The sequence below is a fragment of the Oreochromis aureus genome, linkage group 5 (assembly GCF_013358895.1).
Source record: "Oreochromis aureus strain Israel breed Guangdong linkage group 5, ZZ_aureus, whole genome shotgun sequence".
Classification (NCBI taxonomy): Eukaryota; Metazoa; Chordata; class Actinopteri; order Cichliformes; family Cichlidae; genus Oreochromis; species Oreochromis aureus.
Window position 1 is genome coordinate 11,027,573 of NC_052946.1, and position 25,731 is coordinate 11,053,303.

Sequence of the window (25,731 nt, forward strand, 5' to 3'; positions counted from 1 at the left end):
CAAAGCCTCCTGAGTTTGAAAGTGACATGGACGAGTCTTTTCTTATCACACACATCAAGAGAAAGAATCACAGAAAAGCTGTTTGAAACTGCTGAGAATGACAAAGAAACATCAGCATGGCTGCGGACTTTTCAAAGGATACTTTCTGAATCCATCTGGGTGAACAGCAGTTTGGTGGTTTTTGCTGTGACCATGTGACAGTTTCTTAAGGAAACTGTTTCTTACTGGTGACATTTCTTTGGGTGACTGTTTCTCTGTAGGATGAACTTTGTGACCCACAGCTGCACATTGAGCAACAGTCTCTTACTTTATCCCCAAATCCAGATCAGTGAGGATCTTAAAGTGAAAGATGGACATATACAATCACCAACAAAGAGACACACACAGTATCGCAGTTATGTCAACCATGGGCTACCATGTATACCAAAAGGCACAGACTGCCATCTAGTGGTGCCTCTGGATCCTGTTACTTTCACCTACCCTGCAGGAAATCTGGATTTGCAATGTGCAATGTGGCTTAATAATGAAGACATGTAGCTTTTATGTACAGCAGTTTAAAAAGATTTTAAGAATATCCTCCTAACCAGGAACAACAACAAAAAAAAAAACTGGAGACAAACAGAATAACTTCCAGTCTAAGTCTCTTAATTACTACTGTTATTGCTGGAACAATGTGACTGTATTTTATTCTACTGCCCAGCGGCCAAATGGAGAAAATATCTTGTTTTGCCTTTTAAATGAAGACAGTTTTAAGCATTCCTTAGAGACCTACATAGTATGGTTCTACACCGTATTAGGAGCACTTAAGTATGTGATCAGGTAAACCTTTTCCACCCACTGGATTTCAGCGTCAGCAACTGAAAACTGAATATCATGCAGTGAATATAACTTTGAGATACAGAGATGGTGGACGTTACCGCCTCTTTAATCGTAATGCATCATGTAATGCTGCTGGGAACAGTTTTCTGTAATCAGAAGCTCACACTGCTAGATCACAGCATCGGGCTCACCTCTTCTTCTTGGTTTTCGGCCCATTTGACGTGTTGATCACATTGTTTCTCTCACGTTTGTATTTTTATTTAATTTTAGTCTAATGTATTGTTAATTATGTGGTCAGAATTTTTTTTAACATTGGTTGCTAATAAATACACTGACACTAAGAACACAAAGAAAGCAAAAGCACAAATATCAACAGATGTAACAGTTTTATTGTTTTAATAAGTAGCAATGGTCTATGCCTTTTTTTGCTCCTGGTGGATCCACTGTTAGCACTGAAGGGAAGAGATGTTGCTGCACACACTGCAGCATCTTGTGCGTTTTTTTTTTTTCTTTAAACATATACAAAACCTGTTCCTAAATTGTACTGATGTATTCTTTTCACAGCATTACAATGGCAGATGAAATTTAAAAAACATTAAAAAAAAAAAATTTAAAAAAAATGAACCAACAAAGAAAAACGTTCCAAACAACAGTATAAAAGTCAGTGATGCATGCTGAATGTTACTGATCCGATCTGATTACTGAGCGCTCTGCTGTACATCACATGGGGGAAAAAAAAAAAAAAACTACTACAGAAACGTCCCTACCTAAATCATGCAGAGCTGTAATAAACGGTATGTTACATCACTGGCCTCTTTCACATACCTTCCATTTAACTGCTGGAATCTGAACACGTGGCTTCATGCATCAGTGAGGATGCTGCCACTAGGTCAGGCTGAGCGACACAAGTGAGACTGTTTGCTGCAGAGTTAACATGACTGCATAAGCACAATGCATATTTGCAAGTTGCCCAACCCACTAGAAAATACCATGCAATAACAAGTTATATTCATTTCTATTTACAGTAAGAGTAAAGCCATTTTGACCATTTCCCAAAAGTCAGCATGGTCTGTGTTCTACCATGAAGCCGGCGTGTCCAGATGCCGGCAGATCAACGGACAGGGATGCCTGAAAGAGGCCTTTGATGCAACTGACAGCTGTTTGAGCCGTGGGTTAGGTTGAAGAGGTTTCTTCCAATATTTTTTTCACCACAGAAACTGTGGTTTCCTCTATCCATCCAGTAATTTGAGAATGCTTTCCCTCTCCTTCAGTGCTTTCCAGGCCTGATCTTTCTCCTTCTTAGTTGGGGTACGTTTCTTCTGCCTGGCTGCCATGATTCGCCGAAATGCCTCCATCACCTCATTGTCAGATACCCTGACTCTCTGCCTTAACTCCTGTTTGCGCATCTCCTCTTTTGCCAACCTGGGAAAAAACAGCAAATCCAGAGTTTCATGTGATCAAAGATCTCTAACAGATGTACAGTTTCACTTAGGTGGCAAACAGAACCACTGCTGCTCTCTGTCCTCACCGTAGCAGCTCCTGCTTTCTGGCTCGGTTGTGAGCGCTCAGGGCTTTGAGTTCTGCTTGTCTCTTCTGCAGCTCTGCAAGGACCTCATCCTCAGAGTCTCCTCCCTGGCCAGGTCGCTCCTCGGAATCCAGCAACCCCTGGGCTACCAGCTCCTCTTTGATTCGAGCCTCCAGGGAACGCGTATGAGGAACGCTAAAGATGGCAAAGATCGTAAGAAATATGCAGATGCAGAGCGGAAAACACCAGTAAAAGAACCAACGAGTGTCATCAAGAAAATATACACTTAAAATGTTACCATCTTAAATCTAGAACCAATTCTTCCCTTTAAATATAATGGACAGGAATAAACATCCACGTTTGTGTGTGCATGCACAGCTGCATGAAAGCAGACAATAAATTAAGGTACTTTGAAGAATTAGTTGCCGACCTGCCAAAACATCCTAAAAAAGATTGAATGCGGTTTTTCTTTTGTTTCATGCTGAGGATACCGAGGTCTGTGTGGATGAGGAGATTGTGTTTAAAAATGGCTGCTATTTCATGAGGTCCTCTCATGTAATATATCAAAAATGTATTTGATGCTGACATTATACCTAAAAGCTTTTCCTTGGCTTCGGGGTGAAGTCCCAGCACCATCGTTAGCATCCTTTCCTGAAATGTCCGGTATAGGGGAATCCTCCATGGGGGATATAATGTTCTCCTGGAAGAAACCATGCTCATGTATTTATATGTATATTATTATTTGTATTTTTTAAAACACAATGATGCATTATTATAAGCTTTATCAGGGCAAAAGCTGGTCACAAAATGATGAGTCTGACCTCTACAAGAGCCTGCAGCAGACGCTGTGTAAGAGGACCAAAGGGACAACCGTCTTCTGGAGATTCGTGTTGGGATTCTGACTTTTTCAGCAGCGAGTCCACATCTACAGCAGGTGAAGATAAAAGTTAGTGTTAAGGTGGAGTTACTAGTTCATGCACAGTCATAAGTAGGCGCAGGTGAGCCTTCCCCTCACCTTTTGCGTCCAGTTCAGAAAGCGGCCCTCCCATGACGCTTTTCTTTTTGTCGTTGGCTCGTGCTCCTTCCCTCTGCTCCTCCAGCAGATCCTCCTGAGCCCACCGCTGAGAGTAGTGTTTTCCCAATGCTGGAATCTACCATTAACACAGATCAGCCCCAAACCTCAAAACACTCTTATTCACTGCATTGGATACAGTTATTTGTAACATAACATTGGGTACATGGCTCTTTATGTCATACCTTGAAGTAGTCTGCTTCATCCTCTGGTGGTTTAAGAAGCTCCTCTAACAATCGTATTTCTTCATTTGTAATATCTGCACAGTATGGCTCCACTGAGGCCCAGAATCTTAAAAACAGAAATATTACAAGGTAATATAAGAATAAAGTGTTTTTCTTGCTAAAACACACATCTGAGAAGGACTTAAAAATTAGAAGGAAAAAAAGAAATGAAACATTAAAGAGAAAATAAAACTAAGCAGATATAATTTGTATGTTGTTGCGGACCTGTTGGGAGCATCATTTTTAGGGTTGCGGGGAATGTCTTGAGGGTCATCTGTAAATTCATACTCTTGTACTTTTGGCTGCAGGTTTTTGGTTTTGGGTCTGCCAGGACCTTGGCCTGGCCCATGACCTCCTTTGCCGTCCAATTTCTGCTTCTTTGGTTTGTGGCGAGATGAGGCAGCGGGGTCTGGGTCTTTTCCCAGCTTCAGAAAGCGTTTATCTCCCTTCTTATCTTGCCAGTCTGTAAGGATCTGAGATGAATAGACAGGGAAAAAATTATGATAGCCTTTAATATACAAGGCTGCATCTAGATGCTTAGAGATGAAAACCTTATGGTTAAAAGAAAAGTGACATGAAAAAAGAGAGGTCACCAGCTTGTTCCTACCTGTCTCTGCTCTTCCAATGCTCGGAGGCGGCGGGTAGCTGAGGACAGCAGTGTCTCCAGCTCCAACTGCAGGGTATCCAGCTCTTCGATGCCGATGCCATCATCCTCTGAGCGGCCCAGCACAGCAGTGTAGCGGGGGCATACCTTGACATGCTCCACGGGCTTAAAGTCGTAGTATTTCAGTGGGGGGCAGTCCTTCAGCTCACTCATGATGTATTGCAGCAAAGACCTGACAGTGATTTTACTGGCATAGGACAAAGTATTCATTAGATTATCAGACTGACATACAATGTGAGTCCAGCTCTGTGCCTGTAGCTCTCACACACAAATTCAGAAACACTTACGTACGGCCGCACGTACAGTCAGGACTGCTTTAAAGAGCGCAGGCTCGTTGGGCCCGAAATGCTGGAGAATACGTTTAAATTCTAACAAGGGTTTCTTTTATATTCATGATATGCGCACAGACGCTTTAAACGTGGGCGTTTTAAACCCACGCCACACAAATATAGCGCATAAATTATAATGTGTATAATGTTTTAGAGCAGCGCTAGTTACCTTCACTGAATGGCGTCCATGATGGGTGAAACCATTGTGGTAAGAGGGGTGTGTGCTAAAATTATTCACCTAAAATGATGTCCCATTTTATATTTAATGACGATTCTGGGGGAAAAAAATTAGTTAGTTAAATTTAAAAAAAAAAAAAACCTAACCAGGCATTTTAAGTTGTAAAAGCAATTTAAAAAGTGGTAGGTCTGAGAATACAGAGTCTGGAGACTTGGCGCTTCATAGAGCCTGTTGAGTAGTCTATCACAATGGTATCATCGGATGATACCAAACCATTTTGTGTCTAGGCGTATTAAAAAAATATTTGCTGCCAAGCTTTTAATTTGGAAGTTAGACAGTATAGTTTGTGTACGTTAATCTTGATAATTGACATCTAACTATCAAAACCATATAAGGTAAAAATAAAAACTCGTGAGACAACAGCCGTTGTCCCCTCTTCATAGTGCAGAATGGGAACATCCTAGGGTGTGCTCGTTTTTATTAAAAATACACTCCACCTGGGCGGAGAAATAAACGCGAACCGTGACATTTGCGCTGGGTGGGTAAAAACTATTCATTAGACTAAGACTTGCATCAAAACGAACACACCATAGATTTTCTCGACTATGTAGGATTTACGGAAGAGTCGTCCCAGGCGTGGCTGAGGAACTTCCGTCTTTTACAGGTCAAAAATGGTAAGTCTCCAGCACAACACTCAGCTTTATATTTAATTATTTAGCCAATTACCCCAACTAACTACTGCCACATTTACCTTAAGATTAGCTAGCTAGCTGTGTGTTCCTTGTAGACGTGGTTTCTGGTTGGCTGCAGCAAAATGAGATTACGGGCATCCTTGATACGGTTTGCAGAAACAGATTGACTGAGCTGTCTTTTCCTCTCGTTTCCTTTTCTGCTCGTTTCTGTGACCTGTAGCTCCACCACAGTTTGTCCTTAAACTGTGGAAAAACTGGCATAAACAGTAAATAATTTGGATGAGCTGCAGTGTCGATCACCTGAAGGCATCACATCCTCTTCTGCATTCATATCGCAGACAGATCTACACGTAGCTACGTAGCATTAGTAGATACTTGTTCATTCTGCCTGTGATAACAGATAGCTGTCAAGTGAGACTTGCACACGGATTATTGTCATGCGTAACCTTAAATACCAGTCCCTGCTGGGCGATTTACCTTTATTCAACTGGAAGGATCTCATTGCATGTGCCCGAATCCTCCCAGGTATTGACCTTTTATTACTTTTCTCCTCAGACAGCGACTCTGCGCCCCTACTTAAACGCTGTGAGGGCCACCTTGCAGGCAGCCCTATGTCTGGAGAACTTCTCCTCTCAGGTGGTGGAGCGCCACAACAAGCCAGAGGTGGAGGTCAGGTATGTTTAGCAGCACGCAATTGAGTCTCACTGGTTTGTCCCCTGCTGCTTCCCACCCTATGCTTCCTCATGTTTCTCCTGCCCTAAAGATGTGTGTAGTATGATCAGCTGCTGGCAGACGAGTTCAGTCATGTGCAAACTTGCATAAGAAAATCAAGGAGGGAAGAAAAATGGCTACAAGCAAGGGCAAGGCTTTAAAGTTGGACTGAAGGGACTTGCCTCAGCTTGTTCGCAGGTGTCCTTCCCGTTCAGTGTTGCGGGGTCTCGAGCATAACGTTGAGTTTCACTGTGTTTAGAAGGACTGTTTTTGCTGTTGTTACAGGAGCAGTAAGGAGCTGCTGCTTCAGCCGGTGGTGATCAGCCGTAATGACAAGGAGAAGGTTCTCATCGAGGGATCCATCAACTCCGTCAGAGTCAGTATTGCTGTCAAGCAGGTCAGTAGAGCTAGCATGGTTTTAACTTTTATTGTGGTTATGACTTTCCAGAATATTCTAACACTCTTTAAAAACTACTGATCGACTGCAGGCCGATGAGATCGAGAAGATCCTTTGCCACAAGTTTATGCGCTTCATGATGATGAGAGCAGAGAACTTCTTCATTCTGCGGAGGAAGCCAGTAGAGGTAAGAGACAGCGAGTGACGAAAGAGAAATCAGTACTTATTAACAGTATCAGAGGAAGAATACCACGTAGAAAACGAGGAAGTGTGGGAGCTTTTTAAATGAGTCATGAAGCTCTTCATGCATGCATGTTTTAGATACATCATACAGACAGTAAACACATCAATAGAGAAGATCCAGAAGAAGGTTGGTGCAGCAGGGGAGGATGTTAGGGATGGGGGGGAAGTTGGAGCAGATGATCCGCTGTGTTGACCCCTAAAGGGAGCAAGCAAAAGAAGGAAACAACAATAAATATCTCAGTAATTACACTAGCTTTAATGCAGTAACACAAATGGTGTCTTTTCTTTTTTCCACTCTTATTTTAGGGATATGATATTAGCTTCTTGATTACCAACTTCCACACGGAGCAGATGTACAAACACAAGTTGGTGGACTTTGTCATCCACTTCATGGAGGAGATCGACAAGGAGATCAGTGAGATGAAACTTTCAGTTAACGCCAGGGCCCGTATCGTTGCCGAAGAATTCCTCAAGAATGTAAGTAACTTGTTCTCTTCCTGCAGCGGCTCCGCTTTTATTATTACCTCGTGTTAATTTGATTCTATTGTCTTTACAGTTCTGATGGAAGCGTTAGTGTTTGCCCCGTGCCACCCTGGGAATGTTCCAAGGGCCACTCAGCACAAGAGTGGAGAGTTAAAGGAGTAAGCAGCCGACCCGAGAGGAGAGGAACGTGACCAATCTGGCTTTGATACCCTTTGATTACCCTTTACACCCGAGTGTCTTCCTGTACTCATGAATATCAATGACTGTACATAATGAAATATTTACAGTTTCATTTTCAGCCACTTAGAACAAATCCCCAAACAAAGGCGGGTCCTTAAAGTATTAATCAAGTTGATAACCATGAGTACAGGATCACTGAGGCTGTGCTGTTCCAAATAAAACTCACCAGAATTTTGTATTTTTTTGTCTGTGTGTTCTGTTGCTGTCGTTTTAAATTTGTCTCCAAATTTTCTCTGTTCAGGACATACTTGTTTGTGGAAGTGTTAAGTCACACGTAGAAAGAGCTCACTGTAAAGAAACTGCCATCAGTCATGCAAGAAGATACGGAAATATAATAATAAAACTCAGTTGTTTATACCCGTTTGTGTTTGAAAGCTGACGTTTTTGCTGCGCTGTTGCTGTTCCTATAAATGGATTTGCTCTGTTTCAGAGGAAGTTGTTCTTAGCCTGCCCTTTAACCACATTTTGCCTTATGCGTAGCTGCTGTGCGCTGTTTCAGCCCCCAGGAAGGGGAAGTGCAGGCAGGGTGTGAATCGTTGCGTCTGACGGTATTTGTTCACATTCACAACCTAATCCGAATTGCTCGATCCAAATCAAGACTTGAGTGTGCTGTGAAGAAAGCGGCATTTTCACAATAACGTTATTTCTAAAAAAAAAAAATCCACTTTAATTTGAGCAGCTGTTCTTACTACACGCACACATTCTTCACAAAAGTTGTGACTCGTGGAGGCTGGTACTGCCGTCAGACGCAGGGAGGAAGAGATCTGTGTTTCTGTCCTGGCTCGAAGAGGATGCAGTCAAATTAACTTTACAATAATGGCAAGATAGCTTTGCAACTTCCCAAGTTTCCATTGTGATACCATGGTTCATGCGTTTGACTGTGCATAAGTGTTAAATCACCCAAATTTATATTTTGCTAAGAAAGTAGGAAATGCAGCGATTAATTGGAAGGTATAAACGCACATAGAAATACTTTTTTTAAAGGCAGAACAGCTTGTAAGTCAACATTTGACTTGATCACCGTTATTCTTAATCACAGCCTGATGTCTTTAAGGTAAGCTCTCTTGTCATGTCTTTAATGAGTCTTAAGAAATAGTTCTGCAGGCTTCTTGAAGGACATTCAAAGATGATCCCAAACTGCTCGGATAATTTTGATAATCAGATCATTTCCAGATGGTATTTCCTGGTTGATCAAAATCTGATTAATCTGTTTAAAATCCTATCAATTTTAACAAGATCTCTAAAACCACTGGATGAAATGCAACCCTACACCATGACAGACCCTCCAACGTGTTTTACAGATGGCTGTAGGCACTCACTGTTGGACCTCTCTCCTGAAGACCTCCGTACATATTGATGATTTGTTTTTGATTTGGCTCCCTCACTCCATGAGACCTGTTGCCACTGATTTTCAGTCCAGTCCTTGTGTAATTACTCGCCCAGTTTCCTTCAATTTTGTAAGCACACACTGCACAGCATGTTGGCCACACAGAAAGGCCCCGTCCAGATGATGGAGTCAACCTTAGGACCTTCTTGCTGTGAGGCAACAGTGCTAACCACCGCGCCGGCCACAAATAATCCCATTATCAAGAAATAACCACAACACGAACCAGTACTGCACTAAACCCTCATAAAGAAACCCATCACAAAAGGTATGCAGTCACAAAAACCTCAAGTGAGAAGACAGATCGGAGTGGTTGGCTTAAAAAAATAACATCTTTATTATTGTGTAGTTGGGATGTACATTTTTTTAAAATCTTGACCCAAAACACCAACTTCAAGCTAATATTGTGTTTTTTTTTCCTGTTTTGCATGTTTAATGCTCTGATGTGTTCTTCAAAGAAACGAGTGACGAAAGCATGTGAGTGTATTTTCACTGAAGGCCCGTGCGTGGAATCATCATTTACATAAAACATCAGTTTCAGCTGACACTGTACAAGCAGATACTGTACACCACATAGCTAAGGAAAGCTATTACACCAGCCAGCCCTACAAAATGAAATGGCTACTTGTTTACCATTAAAAATTATTGACCCAGTCCTTTAATCTAACACTGAATCACCACTTTAAAAATAGTAAGCTGTTGTCCGAGTAGGTTTGCGGCCTACAAATTGCACATTGTCACTGAAGACAGCTTCACATCCGATGATGATTGCACGTTACAGTTGCATATCAAAAACATGGAGCGGAAAAAAAAATCAAAAAAAAAAAAAAATCACAGGATTAATACTTCAAGACACATCACAGTAACTTTCAGTGTTAGTGCTACTGCTGCGCAAAATCAACACAATGAAACCACACTGAGTACAGTAACAGGCAGACAGGAATCTGCTGCGTGAGCCAAGTGTTTAACTCCCCGCTGTGCAAGACAATACTTTGATTCATAAATAATTTGGACCAGCGATGCCGAGGGCCCCGCTGAACACCGAGGCCCGGACACTCGCAAGTTCCTCAAAAAATTATGCTTAAACAAGGGGTAACAGAGAAATGTGTGTGTGTGTATGGTGCTGGTGGAGGAGGAAGGAGGAGACACATTAACCAGATGGTCACCAGTGTGAGGAGGTTGTGCACATTTGGAAAGGTGAAAAAAAAAAAAGGAAGAAAAAGGAGGAAGGGGAAAGGTCCAGCTTTCAGCATCACCGGGTTCCAGCCAGCAGAGGTATCAGAGATGAGGAGGGACGGTCTGCAGGGCGTCTTCGGCCGTACGGTGGACGTTCACGTTCTGGAAGAAGGAACGCAGCAGTGTCAGTGTCCTGAGTGAATATACATGAACACAAACCCACTTTTATCACAAGTCACCAAAACAAGGACTCTTCTTTTACTGGGGTGAAAAAAAAGAAAGCCTTTTTTTCTCTCTGTCAGTAGATGTTAATGTTTTTGTCTGCTGCTGCTGTGACTGCTTCCATCAGTTTTCCATCCACTGGCATGCAGGACGTTTTGTATTTCTTTTGCCCAAGGCACCATCTGGAGAGCCCCATCACCATGACAGTCACTGGCGTGAGCAGACTGCCAAATAATTGGTGTCTGGAAGTGGTAACTACATGTTTCTCTAAACCTCACAGCAGCTCCTGAGACAAACCTAAAATGCTTGTTACTACTTTTTCTTTACTTTAAATGTGATTTTTTAAATTTCCTTTCTTCTTTTGTTTAATTTTAATCAGAGAGCCTCTTTAAATCAGTGCAGACAGAAATCTGTGACTGGCACAGTGAGCGTTTTGTTTAGCTGTTTGCTATTCACCCCAGTGGAGTCTTTGCATATGAATGACTGGGAGAAATCTCAGAGTCTCCTGGTTTGCACTGCAGAATGGGAAGGGCACTGCACTGAACGTTTCATGTGTACACAGAAGAAGATACGAAGGAAATTTCAACGTTTGTTTGATCTCCCTCTGATATCAGTAAGAAACACCCAAGTCAGCGTTCTACACCCATTTTAAGTCTTTGCCAATTCATTAATATCAAACAGTGAAGCAGATTTCATGCCATGCTTTCTAAAATGAAGCACAAAAAGAGTGTGATAAAGATACATGAAATGGAAGTGTAGTTTATTTAAAAACAGTCAACAGAAATAGCTTCCTCTTAGTTCTGATCAGTGACGTGAAAAACACTGTGAGTCTTCACATTGTTTCACAAGAAAAGTGTAATTTCATATTTCCAGGATCTTCAGTAGACAGTGTTAGGACATCTTAACAAATTAAACAGGAGCTTATGTGCAAGAGTTTATGTGCAAATATAGAGAAACTGCACCACTTGGCTACGTCACAAAGCGCTAACCTTAACAGTTTCCTGACTGCTATCAACAAAAATATAAAGTGATGGCACACCATTAAAAGTTAACGTGGTTAAAAATCAGTTCAACAGACAGGATCAAATAATCAACATGTGTTCACTGACTGCACTTCAGAAGGTGCTTGAGTGTCACTGTTTCACAGTCGGGAGTACAGCATCAGTTCAAAAACACCTTCATTTGTTGTTGTTGTTGTTGTTGTTTGATTGTTTTGTTTTTTTATTCATTCTCCAAAAATAGGAGAATGAGCTTGTCACAAGGTCCGTGACAGGATTAATAAATGAAAAATTACAAACTGGATTCCAGTCGATTACCACCATCATCAGGTCTTATTATTACAAGAGAAGGAAGAACAGAAGACAAGAAGAGTGGAAAGAGACTCAGTCAGGGAATTTTTTTTTCCTGAAGGTACACTGTGGGTTCTGTGTGGGTAATGAAGGACTAAAGGAAGGGGGAGGGTTGGGGGTGTTGGGAGGGGAGGGTACTGCCTCACTGGTGAGATGGCACTGTTAGCAAAGCTTCCTCTGACATCCGCGACACGTCTACGTTCTGTTTGATAAAAAAAACAGACAAAAAGGAGGAGGGATCAAAACACAAGGGAGACATGAAATCCACTGGGCACACACCATGTCAAAGACTTGGAATAATGCATCACGTTTAAGGTTTAAATGTTTTTTTCCCCCCACATGGATTTATCTGTTTTTCCACTTGTGCGACAGCATCAAGAAGAAATGAAGCCACTGTATGCACATATTTATGGTTTTGCCAATCTAGTGCAAAAGTTAAAAAATAACGTAATCTGAGCGCTCTATCATAACACACAATTCATGCAGAGCATAAAACATTCACTGTTATAGTATTTGTTATCCAGAATTCATCGCTGTTCAGAATCAACTCCTGTTAGAAAATAATAATAATAATAATAAAAAACAGTTAAAATGGTCCACTTGGAGGAATATTTACCTAAAGGGAATGAGGGAGAATGTGAGGAGCAGTTAGTCAGTGTTTCATTAATCTGTAACCAACACAGGATCTGCCAAACGAGCCTGCTCTGCATCGATTACGAAAACATGGAAATCAGAAAGAAGCACCACAGTGAGCCGCCTTACCTGTGAGAAAGCAGGCTCTGCTGTATGTGTCTGTTTAATGTGTGCGTGTGTGTGTGTCATGCTACCCACCGCTGGCCTCTCTCTGTGCGTGTTCACTGCGTCCACGTTTAGGCCGATGGACTCCACTTTACAGCCTAAGCGTGCAGACAGAAGGTTTATTTGATTAGTTTATGTGGCAGCAGATGTATATTCAGTTTGTACATTGCACATTGGCACGACAGCGGACCTACCGTAGGCCACCGGTGTCAGCTTCAGCACCGTGTGCAGCGGGCACTTCAGATATGGAAGCTCCTCTGTATGGAAAGATGAGTTCATTAGAGCACCACCGTATAAGTACACACAGTGCTTTTCACATATTTAGATTCTTTTAATAGTGGGTGCAGGTACCCGTGCATGTGCATGCTAAAGGAGTCACATGCACACTTTTTTAAATGAATTAATAAAAGATATGATTCATCAGGTAGTAAACAAGTATTTTGTGATGAATAAAGAATGGCTCCAAATCAGTTCTCTCTGCTTTCTTTTCTTGCAGATGGACTCCAACTCCACGTTCTTGGACCTGCAGTTTACTTTGTGCAGCCTCACAACAAAGACTGCTGTCACAGGCTGCACTAGTTAGAGGTGGCTAATGATATTGTGGACTATCTGGGTAACAGCAAGGTAACTTTCAAAATAACAGCGAGGACACTGTCTGCTAGTAAACTCATCATGGATCATTATTTTGGAGGGGTGAAAAAAAAAACCCTTAATCGCTAAATACAATATGGGAGTTTTTAATACCCCTCAAGTACACTGTGAGTGTGAGACAGTGACAGTGAAGAATTCTGAAGTGGAGGAATTATTGAAATAAAGGAAAAACAGAAATGAGGTCAGTCAGCCACGTACGTCTCCAACTGCTCACTTGAAAAATGTGTCACGGCTTTATGCAAAACACGTCAGTGCACAAACCTCTCATCCAGCATCTTAGTTCAAAAGACTCTAACCCAACCAAGAAGGTCTGTGAGGCGCACAAAAGTTAGTCTGGCATGTGAAACTGCGGAAGCAGCCGGGGACCGGACTGAAACGCAAGACATGCACAATATTTCGTCTATCACTCTGCCTTCAATAGATGTGAACAGGAAACTGAGCAGATAGCTCCAGGAGCTACCTGATCTATAATAAAAATGTTGTGTGTTTTACACTAAACTGTGTCCTAAAATTATTTTTCTCTTACACCTCTCAGGTTTCTTGACATTTCAGTTTGAAGACTGACCTGCTGTTTTGTCCAGAAAGTATGCCAACAGGCAGCGCATGACCGCTTGATGACAGATGACCAGCACGTTCTCCTGCCGCTCCAGCTCCATGATGACGGGCTCCAACCGCTGCACCAGGTCCTCATAGGACTGAGTGCCACAAAACAACGGAAAAGGCAAAAATCACTGACAGAAAGCACGGTGCGACCCTCAAAACAATATAAAAAACTGAATGTGTAAAATAAGACTTTCACTTGACATTGACACATCCTGCAGAGTAATTAATTCACAGGTGGACAGGATGACATCTGAGCAAATGGAAAATCCATACAGGCTGTGTAAACTAACATTGGCTTTAATGACATTTCCTAAAGCATGACGTCACCGCCCGATGGGAAACCAGCTAATGCCCATATCCATCTTCCTGTTACAGATTAATGGAGAGGTAATGGAATGAACTTAAGGTGAGAAAGGACCAGCAGGCATTGAGGTCCACCTCAAACCACCTGATCACATATATTTGACACACACACACACACAGACTAATGTTGAAGCCTTTGTTTACTGTTAAGCCAATACTGTCTGAGAAGCTGAAGCTCATTAGCACAGAGTAGGCTGCCAGAAGCCATTAAGATAAAATTAGATCATATTTGTGATTATCAGAAAGAAAAAGAGCACTTCATTATACCCACAAAGCAAAATCCTCTCTGCATTAGCAATGTTCCACATGTTAAAAAGTAGCCACTTACCTCTCCTTTTGGATAGCGATAGCGATATTTGTCCTGGTCTCTTAGTGCAAACTCCAGAGGGTAGTTTTTTTGGATCTCTTCATACATCAACTCCTCGCACACACCCTAAAATGCACATACAGGTTAAACTTCAACACAGAAGCACAAAAAGGTAGTCAACAGTGATGTGCGGAAGCCAAGAGAGCATCACCTACAGCATCAATCTCATTCAGGACCTTCCACTGTTCATAGGGCACATTGAGAGCTTCGGCTGTCTGGATGGTTCTCTTCATCTGACTAGTCCAGACCTTGAGGTCGCTAATGTTTTGCTCCTGGATGAAGTGGCTCAGCTTCTTAGCAAACTGGAGGAAAAAAAAAAAATCTTTATTTATTTATTTTCACAATAGCTCATGCAGTCAGGAGGAAGACGGGTAAGGGTTTAGAAGACATTTTTTCTTTGATTGTAAAGTTTCGTTGTACCTCTTTCCCTCTAATCGTCAGACCCGAGTCTCCTCCGATACGACCCTTGACGTTTAGCTCGCTCTCCCCGTGGCGGCACAGGTAGATGGAGCGGGGTGTGATGTGGATGTTCATGAGGTAGTAGACAATCCGGCTCTGGATGTGGTCCAACACTCTATTGACCAAGTACCGCTGACCAACGTCCATGATTTTAATGTAGGACAGATCTCTGAGGGGAGAACACAGATAAAATACAATAAGAAAATGTTTTTTTAAGCTGGTTACTCCCATAGTTTTGCAATGGGGACACAAACCATCACCAGGTTCCACCTCACCTGTCCAGAACCTCATCCAGTGTCTCGTACGAGTTTTCATAGCACTTAATCCGCTTCATGAAATCTTCCACTGCTTCTTCTGTGTTGCAGTTGGTGTAGTCCGGGCTACCCAGTTTCACTTGCTAAAGCAGAGCAACAGCAGAGGAGTGAGCCCTGCATCTAACGAGTCAAAACAGTGCCAACAAACACAGACACTCACCACTATGTTCTCCTGTATGACATCTGGGTCTTCACACACTGACTCCACAAAGAACACCTGAGGGAAGACAGAAGACAGAGTCAGTGTGACCGCCAACAAAACCCGAGCACTCACTTTGAGCCCGCCAGGATACCTTAAAGCCATTCTGCTCCGCAAACTCCAGGATGGTCTCCCTTCTTTCTCGGGTAGTGTTTGTTGCATCGAACACCTGTAGTAACACACAGATTATATGAGCTTTTTAGCACTGCACCCCGTATCTGAGCTAAAGAAAATATCTCAGCCTGTTTGATAATTAACATATGACCCACCGCAACCTGGCCTCCGTCTTCTGTGAGGTACTCCCGCACATCGTTCAATGCCGCTGAAGCACACTGTCTGTGAAAATCACAGACAATCAGCCACAAAATGTTACATGATTAGTGATTAAATAACTTGTTAAGGTAGCATGATGCCAAAAAAACCCTTACCTTCTGATCTTTAACCCCTCCTCGTTGTCTGGACGGAAGAACTCAAAGGACTTGTAGATCTTTACAAACTCTCTTCTGTACTGTCCAACATTAAACTCTAAAGAGAAAAAAATGGAGGCAAAAGCTATTTATTTTAATTGCACTCAAAACACTCTCACTGCTGCTTCTGCTCTTGTGCATAATTTTACTAAAATCTGACACACTATTCAACTCTATGGCACATGTACCTCTGGTGGGCACTCCGATCCAGTTGAGATAGCGGGTCAGCTTCTTGGAGATGTAGGTCTTCCCTCTGGCAGGTAGGCCCACGGTAACAATGAGTGTGGGACAGTTGGTCATACATACTGAAATGAAAGAGATCAAAGACGCTTCAGTCCTGAGCTGATCCCTTACAATACGAAAGTCAAATTTAAAAACACGCAGTTACTCAATCAAGACTGTCAACAACCAGGTTTGGGGATAGATTAGGAGACTGGCTCCAAATGCTATCGTTCATATTACACAATTTATAAAGATATAATTTGAACGTTAGATTGGCATTATCAGAATGTGTGTGCCTGCGTGGTGCTGATATCTTTCATCTTGATAAAGTCTCTCCACCCTGACAACGTGGAGTGATAGACAGAAGTATAACAGAGGTCACAGTTGGTGTAAGATGTGTCTGGGGTCTTGTGAAACAGCAATTTTACTGCACCAGACATCTGGAGAAAGCCAGCACACTGAGCTACTGCGTACACAGGTGACTGGGCCAGAGAGCAGTCAACCACTCACCACATGCTCATTATTTTAAACTCCGCTCATTCCAATAATCCTCTTCGAGTCAGGCCACAATGAGGAGACCCTCACCGTGCTGCGGAGCGCTGGTAAAACTCAGCAGCACAGCCACACGGCGAATGAGCCCGCATGACTGCGGGGATACAATTCCTGTTTACAACCGGCGGTCGACACAGAGGGACATCCCTCGTACTAGTACTTTCTCCTCGATACGAGCAGCCCTCATGTGCGGCGAGCATCATGTGAGTCCTTACATAAGCGTGCGAACCAGATGGCTGCTGCAGCAGAGAGACGTCTGCCCTCTGCGAACTGTACCCCCCGCGGTAACGGCAGCTACACAGATACCACACAGATATTAATGCGTACTGTCCCAGCGCTCGTTATTCACGGCGGGCTGGCAGCCTCTACACACGCGCTCACGCGCACGCGGAAGAGAGAAAAGAAAAAAGAAAAAAAAAAGGGTTCCGGAGAAACAGTGCAGCACAACCGTTGATACCCTTATGACCACAAACAGAATATATTCAAGCTAACTGTTGTCGCCACGTCATACGCACCCTTCCTTTGAGAAATGTGTTTTTCAGGAAGGCCGTTTTTATACGGCATCCAAATCTTCTTCAGGGGGTTTTGCGTGAGCTCCCGCGGATTTGTCGCTGCTTTGTCCTCCATTCCGTCTTGCGGTGAGGTGGAGGTAGCCGCGGCGGCAGCAGGAACACGGGGCTTCTTCCCGTGATGCTGCTCTGAAGGTGACCGGTGCTTCATCCGCGCTGGTGTGCCGGGATGGAGACGGCGCGAGCGCTCTCTTTCTCTGTGCCACTTGTCACGTGACCTGATCTGCCGATACCAACAACCCCGGCAGTTGGACGTAATGATCACAGCACAGGCGCAAAACAATTTTGTGCTTAAACGTAAGTTTTATATGTTTTGCGCAACCACAAAACACAATCGTTGCATAACTAATAATTACACCAATTACCCCATACCAAACAATTACGGGGCCAGTATTGCCGATATCAATATTGTTAACCTATAAAGGCAGCGTATTTAAGGGAGAGCAGGGTGTCATGATTTATGACATGCATCACGATCAATTTGCAAATTATGAACATACTTTAATGACAATTAAATCACTGTGACGTTTACTCTCCACAATGACACACCTTTCAGCTTCTCAAGTATTTTGAAAATGAGTGCCTGTCTCCAAAACGCTTTGGGTCAACTTCTGTTATTTCACTGTGCTATAGGCGAGAAGTAAAACAGACGTGACACTGAACACAAAAAGGTTCAGGGACTTTTTAGTGCAGTATTTGAGGTCTAGTTTTTCATTTCCACAAAATAAATAAATAGACAAATAAATCAGTGGGCTACATACTGAACTTAAAAGATAGAAACAAGTGTAAATCCTCCTGCCCTAATTTCAATCCAGTACCAGTAGCAGCACTGACATGTGCATCGGCTCACCTCTAAACAGTTTTAAGCACAAAAACATATCTGGCTGGTCTTGATTTTAATGGTCTCTTATGATCAGCAGCATCTCATTTGGCTTAAAGTGCTCACAGTGACACTGGATCACTGTTGTACCAACCAACCTCTCCTAAGCTTTGCATAATGAAGGGCTGCTTTGACAGTCTGCCATAAATCTCCAAAAGTTGAATCTGTTCATCTGGACGTAGCGTTTTGTGGGCGAAACGTTTCGTCACTCATCCAAGTGACTTCTTCAGTCTCAGCTGACTGCAGGTTTCCCCAAACCTTATAAACAGCACATTTGCATAATGACTGAAACCAGCCCACTGAAGGAACAATGGGCTGTGAGGTCAGTTCCTTAATCATAATTATGCAAATTCCCATGACCATTGATCAACAATCACTGACCAAAACCCACTGATCAAAGAACACTGATCAATGGCCATGAGTACCATTCACAGAGAGTTGGGGGATGGCTGCAATCACAGCATTGTAAGATGGCGAAAGATGTACCCTTAGGCCCCTCCTCGATTCAGGGATGGTCTTTCCTTTTCACGTAAATGGCCTCCTTGACTCCGCGCTCAAACCAGCGTTCTTCCCTGTCCAGGATGTGTACATCCTCATCGTTGAAAGAGTGTCCACTGGCCTGTAGGTGTAAATAAACTGCCCAGGCGAAAACCTGTAGTGATCCCATATGTGTCAGGAGTATCGGAACAGTTGAGACGCATTTTTTCTAAACACCGGGTCTCTGTGGCTTTTAAACCCCAAAATACGCTGCGCCAAAAACTGGTCCACCCAAGGATCGGGTCCCCGACACAAACAGAGTAACATAGTGTACGCTGTTAAGTGCCAGGAGGATTGCCAGGATTTATACATCGGAGAAACCAAACAACCTCTAGCGAAGCGGATGGCACAACACAGAAGAGCTACCTCGTCAGGCCAGGACTCTGCAGTTTATTTACACCTACAGGCCAGTGGACACTCTTTCAATGATGAGGATGTACACATCCTGGACAGGGAAGAACGCTGGTTTGAGCGCTGGAGTCAAGGAGGCCATTTACGTGAAAAGGAAAGACCATCTCTGAATCGGGGAGGGGCCTAAGGGTACATCTTTCGCCATCTTACAATGCTGTGATTGCAGCCATCCCCCAACTCTCTGTGAATGGTACTCATGGCCATTGATCAGTGTTCTTTGATCAGTGGGTTTTGGTCAGTGATTGTTGATCAATGGTCATGGGAATTTGCATAATTATGATTAAGGAACTGACCTCACAGCCCATTGTTCCTTCAGTGGGCTGGTTTCAGTCATTATGCAAATGTACTGTTTATAAGGTTTGGGAAACCTGCAGTCAGCTGAGACTGAAGAAGTCACTTGGATGAGTGACGAAACGTTTCTCCCACAAAACGCTACGTCCAGATGAACAGATTCAACTTTTGGAGATTTACTTTCCTGGATGATTGAGAATGCATCAAGACATTCTGCCATAAAACATTTTGATACAGTTTTGAATTCATTGTTCTTTCAGTAATTGCAAGGCACAGAAGCACAGAGACAGCAAAGCAGTTTCAAAACACGATTTCCACCACCGTGCTTCACAGTTGGTACTGGAGTTTGGCATCTGCCTTGCTCCACAACTTCAGCTTTCTTGTCATCTGTCTACAGCATGTCCCAAAAGCAGTGTGTACCATCAGTGGAGGGAAAACTTAGACTTTGTTTCCATTAATTTTATTTTTTTTTAATAACATTGGTTTCTTTCCTAATTAATTAATACATTTATTAATTAGTGATAATTATAATTTTAGTAACAGGCCTTGTATGACGCTATGGTTACTTTAATAAATTTCCTGTATCGCCATCTGGATGAGGCCAAAGCTCATGCTCGGCTCCTATTTATTGACTTTTCTTAAGCTTTCAAAACTATCCAGCCACATCTCTTAGCTGATACTTCTTAACCAGTTTAAACTGGATTTTAATCTTGTTGGTTGGATTTAAGACTTTTGGGCTTGTTGTGGATGAGTCTGCTTCTTTGTGTTTAGTCATTCTTAAAGATCAACACCTTGAAAAGTAAGGACATGGTAACTGACTTCAGGAAGCCATCCCCCCATCCTCCACTAACAGTAGTAAATGTTGCTGCAATTGAACTGGTGGATAGTTTTAAGTATTTGGGGGTTGTTTTTGATAACGTTCTGTCCTTTGAGTCACATTTTGATGCTACAGTGAAAAAGGTCCAACAACGACCGTACTTTTTAAGGAGATTCTGAAATAATGATCCTTTTTTATAAAAGTTTCATTGAATGTGTTTTAATATTTTGTATCATTGCTTGGTATGGTAATTTGTCTTTGACCAATAAGACCAGACTTAGTAACCTTAATAACCAAGAGACATAGAGTGCCTTTTATACCTGCTGCTATTATCATGATTAATAACACAAAACCATAAGCGTTGTTGCCATCACTACTGCACATTGGACTTTGTTGATGATAACACTTGGGCTATTCTCTCTGGGCTGTTTGTGTGTGTGTGTGTGTGTGTGTGTGTGTTGTTTCATGTGTGGACATACTGCAAATCAATTTCCCATTGGGGACAATAAAGTTACCATTGAACCACTGAACACTGAATACTACCTTTACTCTAAACTATACACTTTGTTGCCTATTTCCAGAGTGCATGTGATGCCACTGGTGGGAACTTTGCAGGACACTCACTCCTGAAGAATGAATCACCAGTCTTGAATTTTCTCTAGTTGTATAGTTTGCCTTATTGTGGACTAATCAATGCCCAGGTCTTTAGAAAAGCTTAATAACAATTTGACAAAGATCCCGTAAAAGCTATCACAACAGAAGCATGCTTTACACAACTAGTACTTCTTGAGAAGAGCAGACTTTGTCAGCACAAATTTTATTTGCTTGTATTTAAATGGAGGGCAGCCTAACTCACATTTCCAGGTTTACATCCTCAACTGGAACATTTGAATCCAAGGTAGCTTTTGGAAAATTCATACCCCAGAGGTCCGGGTTACACAGTGAGTGTGTTCGTAAAGGTCAAGTGATCTTGTGTTGTTTATTTACTCTAGTTATGTTGGTTTATAAATGAGATTTAGATGAAGGTCAGAACCCATTTTATAAGCAATCAATGCTGAAAAGACAGTAATTACAAATGCTTACTTTTAGCTGAAAGGTCATAAACCTATGTATAATGCTTAAAACAAAAGATAAGAAAAAACTTACATATGATGATTAGGAGACTCAACAATTTGTGTTATCACATATCATATCATATCAAACATATCATGTTTGTATTTCAAATGCACTCAGCGGAGTACTGATAAGGAACGAGACGTTTCCTAGACATCAGGCATGTAAACGTCATGCTTTTTCACTTTCTTTCTTCTTCTTCATTTATGGTTTTGAACTTCTACATAAACCCACTAAAGAAAACCTAAAAGTTCTACTTTAAATGGACCTCAATAGACCTTTGTAGCCAAAAATGTGCTTTCACTTTCATCCATTCCTTTCATCACTGTGTAACCTGGCAAACCCATTTTCAGCATAGTTCTTTCCACCTTTAACCTTTGACCCAATTCACAGCAAGAAAAACACTGTGTGTGCGTGTGTGTGTGTGCAGTGTCTTTGGGAAATATGTTTTAGTTTTAATTGAGTACAGGGGTTTGGTGTTTCCCGATTCAAATGTATGTGTCTGTAAAATGTAATAAAATAACAGTAAATAGTCCTGAAGCAGCAACTAGCCTGGTCATGGTCGAGAGATAGCCATGACTAGTTGCTGCTCCTGACTCCTCCTGACTCTTAAAGGTGTGGAGCAACAGGATGACACTGTGTATAATGTGGGATTATACACCACAGCACTGCTTTGAGTTTCGACTCATTAGCCATAGTCAGAGTCCACCTATTGCATTTTCATACTCACAAACAGGCCTGTCCAAAAAGGCCAGAAAAAAAGTGTGTAGATACAGACAACATTAATGTCTATTTCTGTTTCAGGGTTCTTCTGCTGTTATGTTCACTGTCACAATGTGAGGCTTACTTAGGAACTTCACTCAAACCATAGTTTTTGCACTACGTCAAACATAAAGTGAAAAATGTCTGCTTTTTTTTCACATTTTATATGGCAAACAGCCTTTTTTCCCACATGCTCACACTCTTCACTCCACTCCCTGACAATGTCCATGAGATGGCAGTATTACACTCCATCTGTCCTCATCTGTAAGTCTGCAGTCTATCAGTATATTAAACTTTGCCACTGGAATCAAAGTCACCAGCCTGAAAACACATCTCACTGGTGACTATTTTTTGCAAGTCCAGTTCTTTCATATATGCACAATAATGTGTTAGCTCATGTGCTGTCCACCTCAGGTGAACAGAGTAAAGCAGTTGGGGGAGTGCAAAACCCCTACAGTGGAAACAGAACTTAGCACACCACACAGGCATTAAACATAAAAACTAAACAGTTTAGTTTAAATCACAGCACCGGTGTACCTAATATGTTTTTCAAGGCTCTTTACACTCTCTGGTTTGCTTCTTGTGCTTATGTGTTATAATCGGAGGTGGGTAGTCACTAATCACATTTACTCATTTAAATATACCTGAGTAACTCTTTGGAAAAAAAATCTTTTAGGAGTAGCTTTACTGCACCGTGCTTATTAATTTTACTTGAGTAATATTATTATGAAGCATTGCTACTCTTACTTGAGAAAAATGTCTGGCTACTCTACTCAGTGTAACTTCACAGCATGAATAATAAACACAATTTAACCAAAAACGCATGAGACACAGACACAAACCTACAGTTTATGTCAAGTTTCTTTTCACAGTTTCTACTTAGATGTATTATTTTTTTAATCATGTTATTAATATCTCGTTGTCGTTTTTTGCTTTTCAGTCTTTCAAATACCAACATTTGCACTAAACTTTATATTTTTGTCTGTTTATCTCATTTTTTAAACATTAAATCAGATGTTATGATAAGTTACTCAGTACTTAAGAAGCCGTTTTTTTTTGTTTGTTTTTTTTACTAAATTCTTTTTTACTCTTGAGTAATTTCTTGAATGGCTACTTGTACTTTTACTTGAGTAAAACTATGTTGAGGTAGTGCTACTATTACTTGAGTACAATTTTTCGGCTACCCTACCCACCTCTGGTTATAATATACTATTTTCGAGCACAGAGTCGATCGTGATGGGGTAGCAACAGGGCCCTTGACCTAAATATGCTCTGATGGAGGTTTTCTAATTAAATAGGTCCTCCACGCTCAAATTCCCTGTCTGCTAGTAGACTATAATATATGTCAGGTTCATCAGGTCCACGAAGAAATGGCACAGTAACTCGTGATTTATTTTTATATTTCCAGCTGTCAAATAAACATGCTGCAGTGCAAAAAGTTTTGGCAGAAACCGCAAAACTGCGTAAAAGTCAGCTAGAAAACATCAGATGAGGAATATCTGCATACAGTTGTAAACGGCCTATCAGAAATCAGCCACAGACAATCCTCCACTGACACTCATCTGCTTGGCAGGAGGTTCTCGCACGTTTTTGAGAGTCGTCTTAAAAAGCTCCACTGGAGAACATGAACAGGAAACTGAGCTGAGCCGGGCTCCTCCTCCCAGCAGCTGTCAGGCTCTGATTGCAGCTAACCGCCTGTAGCCTGTAACATACTGGACAAGTCATTTCCCGATATAGTAGTGGACGTTAACATTACACTTGGTAGTAAAGTCGGCATTGGCCGTACAGGGAGTGTGAGGGAGCCCTCAGCTTATTACGATCGAGGATGAAGCAGACACGAGCGTCAGGCTGCGGTTAAATCGCAGCGTGATCTGGTCAATCACAACAAACAGCCATAAAACGCAAACCATCAGCCTCTCCAGCAGCACCACAGGAATCAGTGTAGGACCATGACAGCAATCAGAGCCCGGTGATGACACACACACTAATAACCTGGGAGATGTGTCGCACGCACGCGCACAAATCTTAACATTGTCGTTTTGTTGTTTTTTTAAATATTATTTTATTCCAGCAGCAGCTCTAAAACACCCAGCCGGCTGTAGCTGTGAAGCCGCTGCTGTTCCAAATAAGTCTGCCAACTATTTAAGAGAAAAACCCGGAGACTGTCGCCAGCTGCCGTTATGTAGGGTAAAGGTGAAAGCGCCAGCACACCAACAGGCATCGACTCTTGTTTACGTCTTTAAGGGCTGCCCCTCGCTGTCCTACGCTGTCTGTCTGTTAAAGGAGAACAATTCAAAGTGCTGAACGAACGGATCCGAGAAACGTGGAAATCGATGCCTCTTACCCGCTCTGTCCTGGTTCTGCGAGAGCTTGGACCTGCTGGAGCAGCCTCTCATCATGGGCGTCCGTCTGATGGAGCGCAGTGCCTGGCGGTGTGTACGTGCGTCCAACAGCAGCCAGCGCCACTGATGCTCACTGTACACACCCCCGATGTGCGCGCGCGCGCGTGTATGTATGCGGGAACCTGGAGTCAGGAGGACGGCTTTCGACAAAAATGGGTGTAATGAAGGAGCAGCCTACCTGCCTTATGATCCTCCTACACCCCAACCACGTTTAGACAGTCCGGAACGTCCTTACCAGCCCAACCCTTACAGGCAGAGCAAAAGAAGAAGGACTGGATCAGCAGCCAACTTTGACAGGGATGGCGGTATGTGATATTTCATTCAAAAAACAAAACAAAACACAACACAACAAAAATGCCTGCACAGCATAAACCCAAACCTATATATATCATGAACTGGTTTGGAAAATAACCATAAACGCGCAGTACGTTGGTTTGGTTTGCAGGTCTTCAGTGGGATCATGGTTTAAAGCCAGCCTCGCGACTTGGCGATGACATTTTCTTTATTTCCACAGTCACATATATGAGGGGAAGCCGACTTTCCGAGGTCTGACTTATGTTGGACTTGCACAGGCCCATGCACTCAGAAATCACTGTACTCTTGAGTCAGATTCTCTAAGCTACAGTTAACTATAATATTACTATGGGCTTGTTGTTACTATAACTTATGGGTATAACCAAATCATATGACTTAATTTTACTTACAGTAAAATTGATTTTCTAATAAAAAAAATTACTATCAGTAAAACTGATTCTCATTCCAGCTGAGGGGGTACAGCGTCTGCACTGCTGGGACCCATCCACAACACTGCAGCTTATTGGGGTTTCACCTCATCTGCTTTCACGTGACACTTGGCTTATAAAATGCACAGTTCAAGAAAGAATCATTCAATTACACAGGCCTCCATAGTTCATACCATAATAATAAAAACTCAAAAATCATTCAGTTTATGCTGAATGTGCTCTAATATTTCTTTATCCTACTTAGTCATAGAATATTCTGCTCAAATAATACTAAAAAAAATGAACCATGTCACGTATTTACTGCTGAAAAAAGCCAAATCATTTTTTTTTTAAAAAGTTTAAAAGCTTTCCAGGAGCTGTCATACTTGCAGAACCTGTTCTCTGTAGCTCAGGAAGACTGCTCCTCCTTGCCATGACGTAACTCAGCCAATACTGGTGGGGCCTGTTGTTTACAGTCCTGCTGCGTTTAATTGGACAATACACAAAGGAAGACTCCTGGTATA

General features: G+C 42.2%; 3 protein-coding genes across 10 annotated transcripts; 1 reads left to right on the top strand and 2 right to left on the bottom strand.

Moving 5' to 3' along the window:
- Positions 1-1,186: 1,186 nt before the first annotated feature.
- On the bottom strand, positions 1,187-5,971 carry tada3l (transcriptional adaptor 3 (NGG1 homolog, yeast)-like). 4 transcript variants are annotated; one of them, XM_039612449.1, is made up of 9 exons: positions 5,563-5,971; positions 4,248-4,491; positions 3,866-4,113; positions 3,602-3,707; positions 3,360-3,495; positions 3,166-3,269; positions 2,938-3,044; positions 2,348-2,539; positions 1,187-2,241 (listed from the first exon to the last, which is right to left on the bottom strand). In XM_039612449.1, exons 2-9 carry the CDS (start codon positions 4,455-4,457, stop codon positions 2,049-2,051), a joined length of 1,296 nt encoding a protein of 431 aa, XP_039468383.1. In that variant the 5' UTR covers positions 4,458-4,491; positions 5,563-5,971; the 3' UTR covers positions 1,187-2,048. The 4 variants fall into 4 exon arrangements, with proteins under 4 accessions (XP_039468383.1, XP_031604456.1, XP_031604457.1 ...); XM_031748596.2 differs by lacking the exon at positions 5,563-5,971 and adding an exon at positions 4,803-5,037; XM_031748597.2 differs by lacking the exon at positions 5,563-5,971 and adding an exon at positions 4,608-4,796.
- Positions 5,332-7,937, top strand: arpc4l (actin related protein 2/3 complex, subunit 4, like). The gene is made up of 6 exons (XM_031748590.2): positions 5,332-5,485; positions 6,059-6,177; positions 6,500-6,611; positions 6,703-6,798; positions 7,161-7,331; positions 7,411-7,937. Exons 1-6 carry the CDS (start codon positions 5,483-5,485, stop codon positions 7,414-7,416), a joined length of 507 nt encoding a protein of 168 aa, XP_031604450.1. The 5' UTR covers positions 5,332-5,482; the 3' UTR covers positions 7,417-7,937.
- A 1,334-nt stretch (positions 7,938-9,271) lies between these two features.
- Positions 9,272-24,717, bottom strand: LOC116327102 (6-phosphofructo-2-kinase/fructose-2,6-bisphosphatase 4-like). 5 transcript variants are annotated; one of them, XM_031748582.2, is made up of 15 exons: positions 24,428-24,717; positions 16,118-16,234; positions 15,891-15,987; positions 15,732-15,798; positions 15,557-15,631; positions 15,424-15,480; positions 15,225-15,346; positions 14,911-15,118; positions 14,646-14,792; positions 14,452-14,556; positions 13,723-13,852; positions 12,701-12,763; positions 12,540-12,604; positions 11,855-11,910; positions 9,272-10,299 (listed from the first exon to the last, which is right to left on the bottom strand). In XM_031748582.2, exons 1-15 carry the CDS (start codon positions 24,480-24,482, stop codon positions 10,293-10,295), a joined length of 1,371 nt encoding a protein of 456 aa, XP_031604442.1. In that variant the 5' UTR covers positions 24,483-24,717; the 3' UTR covers positions 9,272-10,292. The 5 variants fall into 5 exon arrangements, with proteins under 5 accessions (XP_031604442.1, XP_031604440.1, XP_031604444.1 ...); XM_031748580.2 differs by lacking the exon at positions 24,428-24,717 and adding an exon at positions 17,219-17,478; XM_031748584.2 differs by lacking the exon at positions 11,855-11,910 and having other exon boundaries at positions 24,428-24,714.
- Between the last annotated feature and the right edge of the window lie 1,014 nt (positions 24,718-25,731).

Excerpts from the sequence above, each read along its gene's own strand:
- tada3l (XM_039612449.1), bottom strand. The coding sequence starts at position 4,457 with ATGAGTGAGCTGAAGGACTGCCCCCCACTGAAATACTACGACTTTAAG. Across the intron at positions 3,045-3,165 it reads TGCTGCAGGCTCTTGTAGAG|GAGAACATTATATCCCCCAT; the intron begins GTCAGACTCATC and ends GGTTTCTTCCAG. Across the intron at positions 2,242-2,347 it reads AGAAAGCAGGAGCTGCTACG|GTTGGCAAAAGAGGAGATGC; the intron begins GTGAGGACAGAG and ends GTTTTTTCCCAG.
- arpc4l (XM_031748590.2), top strand. Across the intron at positions 6,178-6,499 it reads AAGCCAGAGGTGGAGGTCAG|GAGCAGTAAGGAGCTGCTGC; the intron begins GTATGTTTAGCA and ends CTGTTGTTACAG. Across the intron at positions 6,612-6,702 it reads TCAGTATTGCTGTCAAGCAG|GCCGATGAGATCGAGAAGAT; the intron begins GTCAGTAGAGCT and ends GATCGACTGCAG.
- LOC116327102 (XM_031748580.2), bottom strand. The coding sequence starts at position 17,423 with ATGAAGCACCGGTCACCTTCAGAGCAGCATCACGGGAAGAAGCCCCGT. Across the intron at positions 15,481-15,556 it reads CGGAGCAGAATGGCTTTAAG|GTGTTCTTTGTGGAGTCAGT; the intron begins GTATCCTGGCGG and ends GTCTTCCCTCAG. Across the intron at positions 12,764-13,722 it reads CTTTCTGGACAAAACAGCAG|AGGAGCTTCCATATCTGAAG; the intron begins GTCAGTCTTCAA and ends CTTTCCATACAG.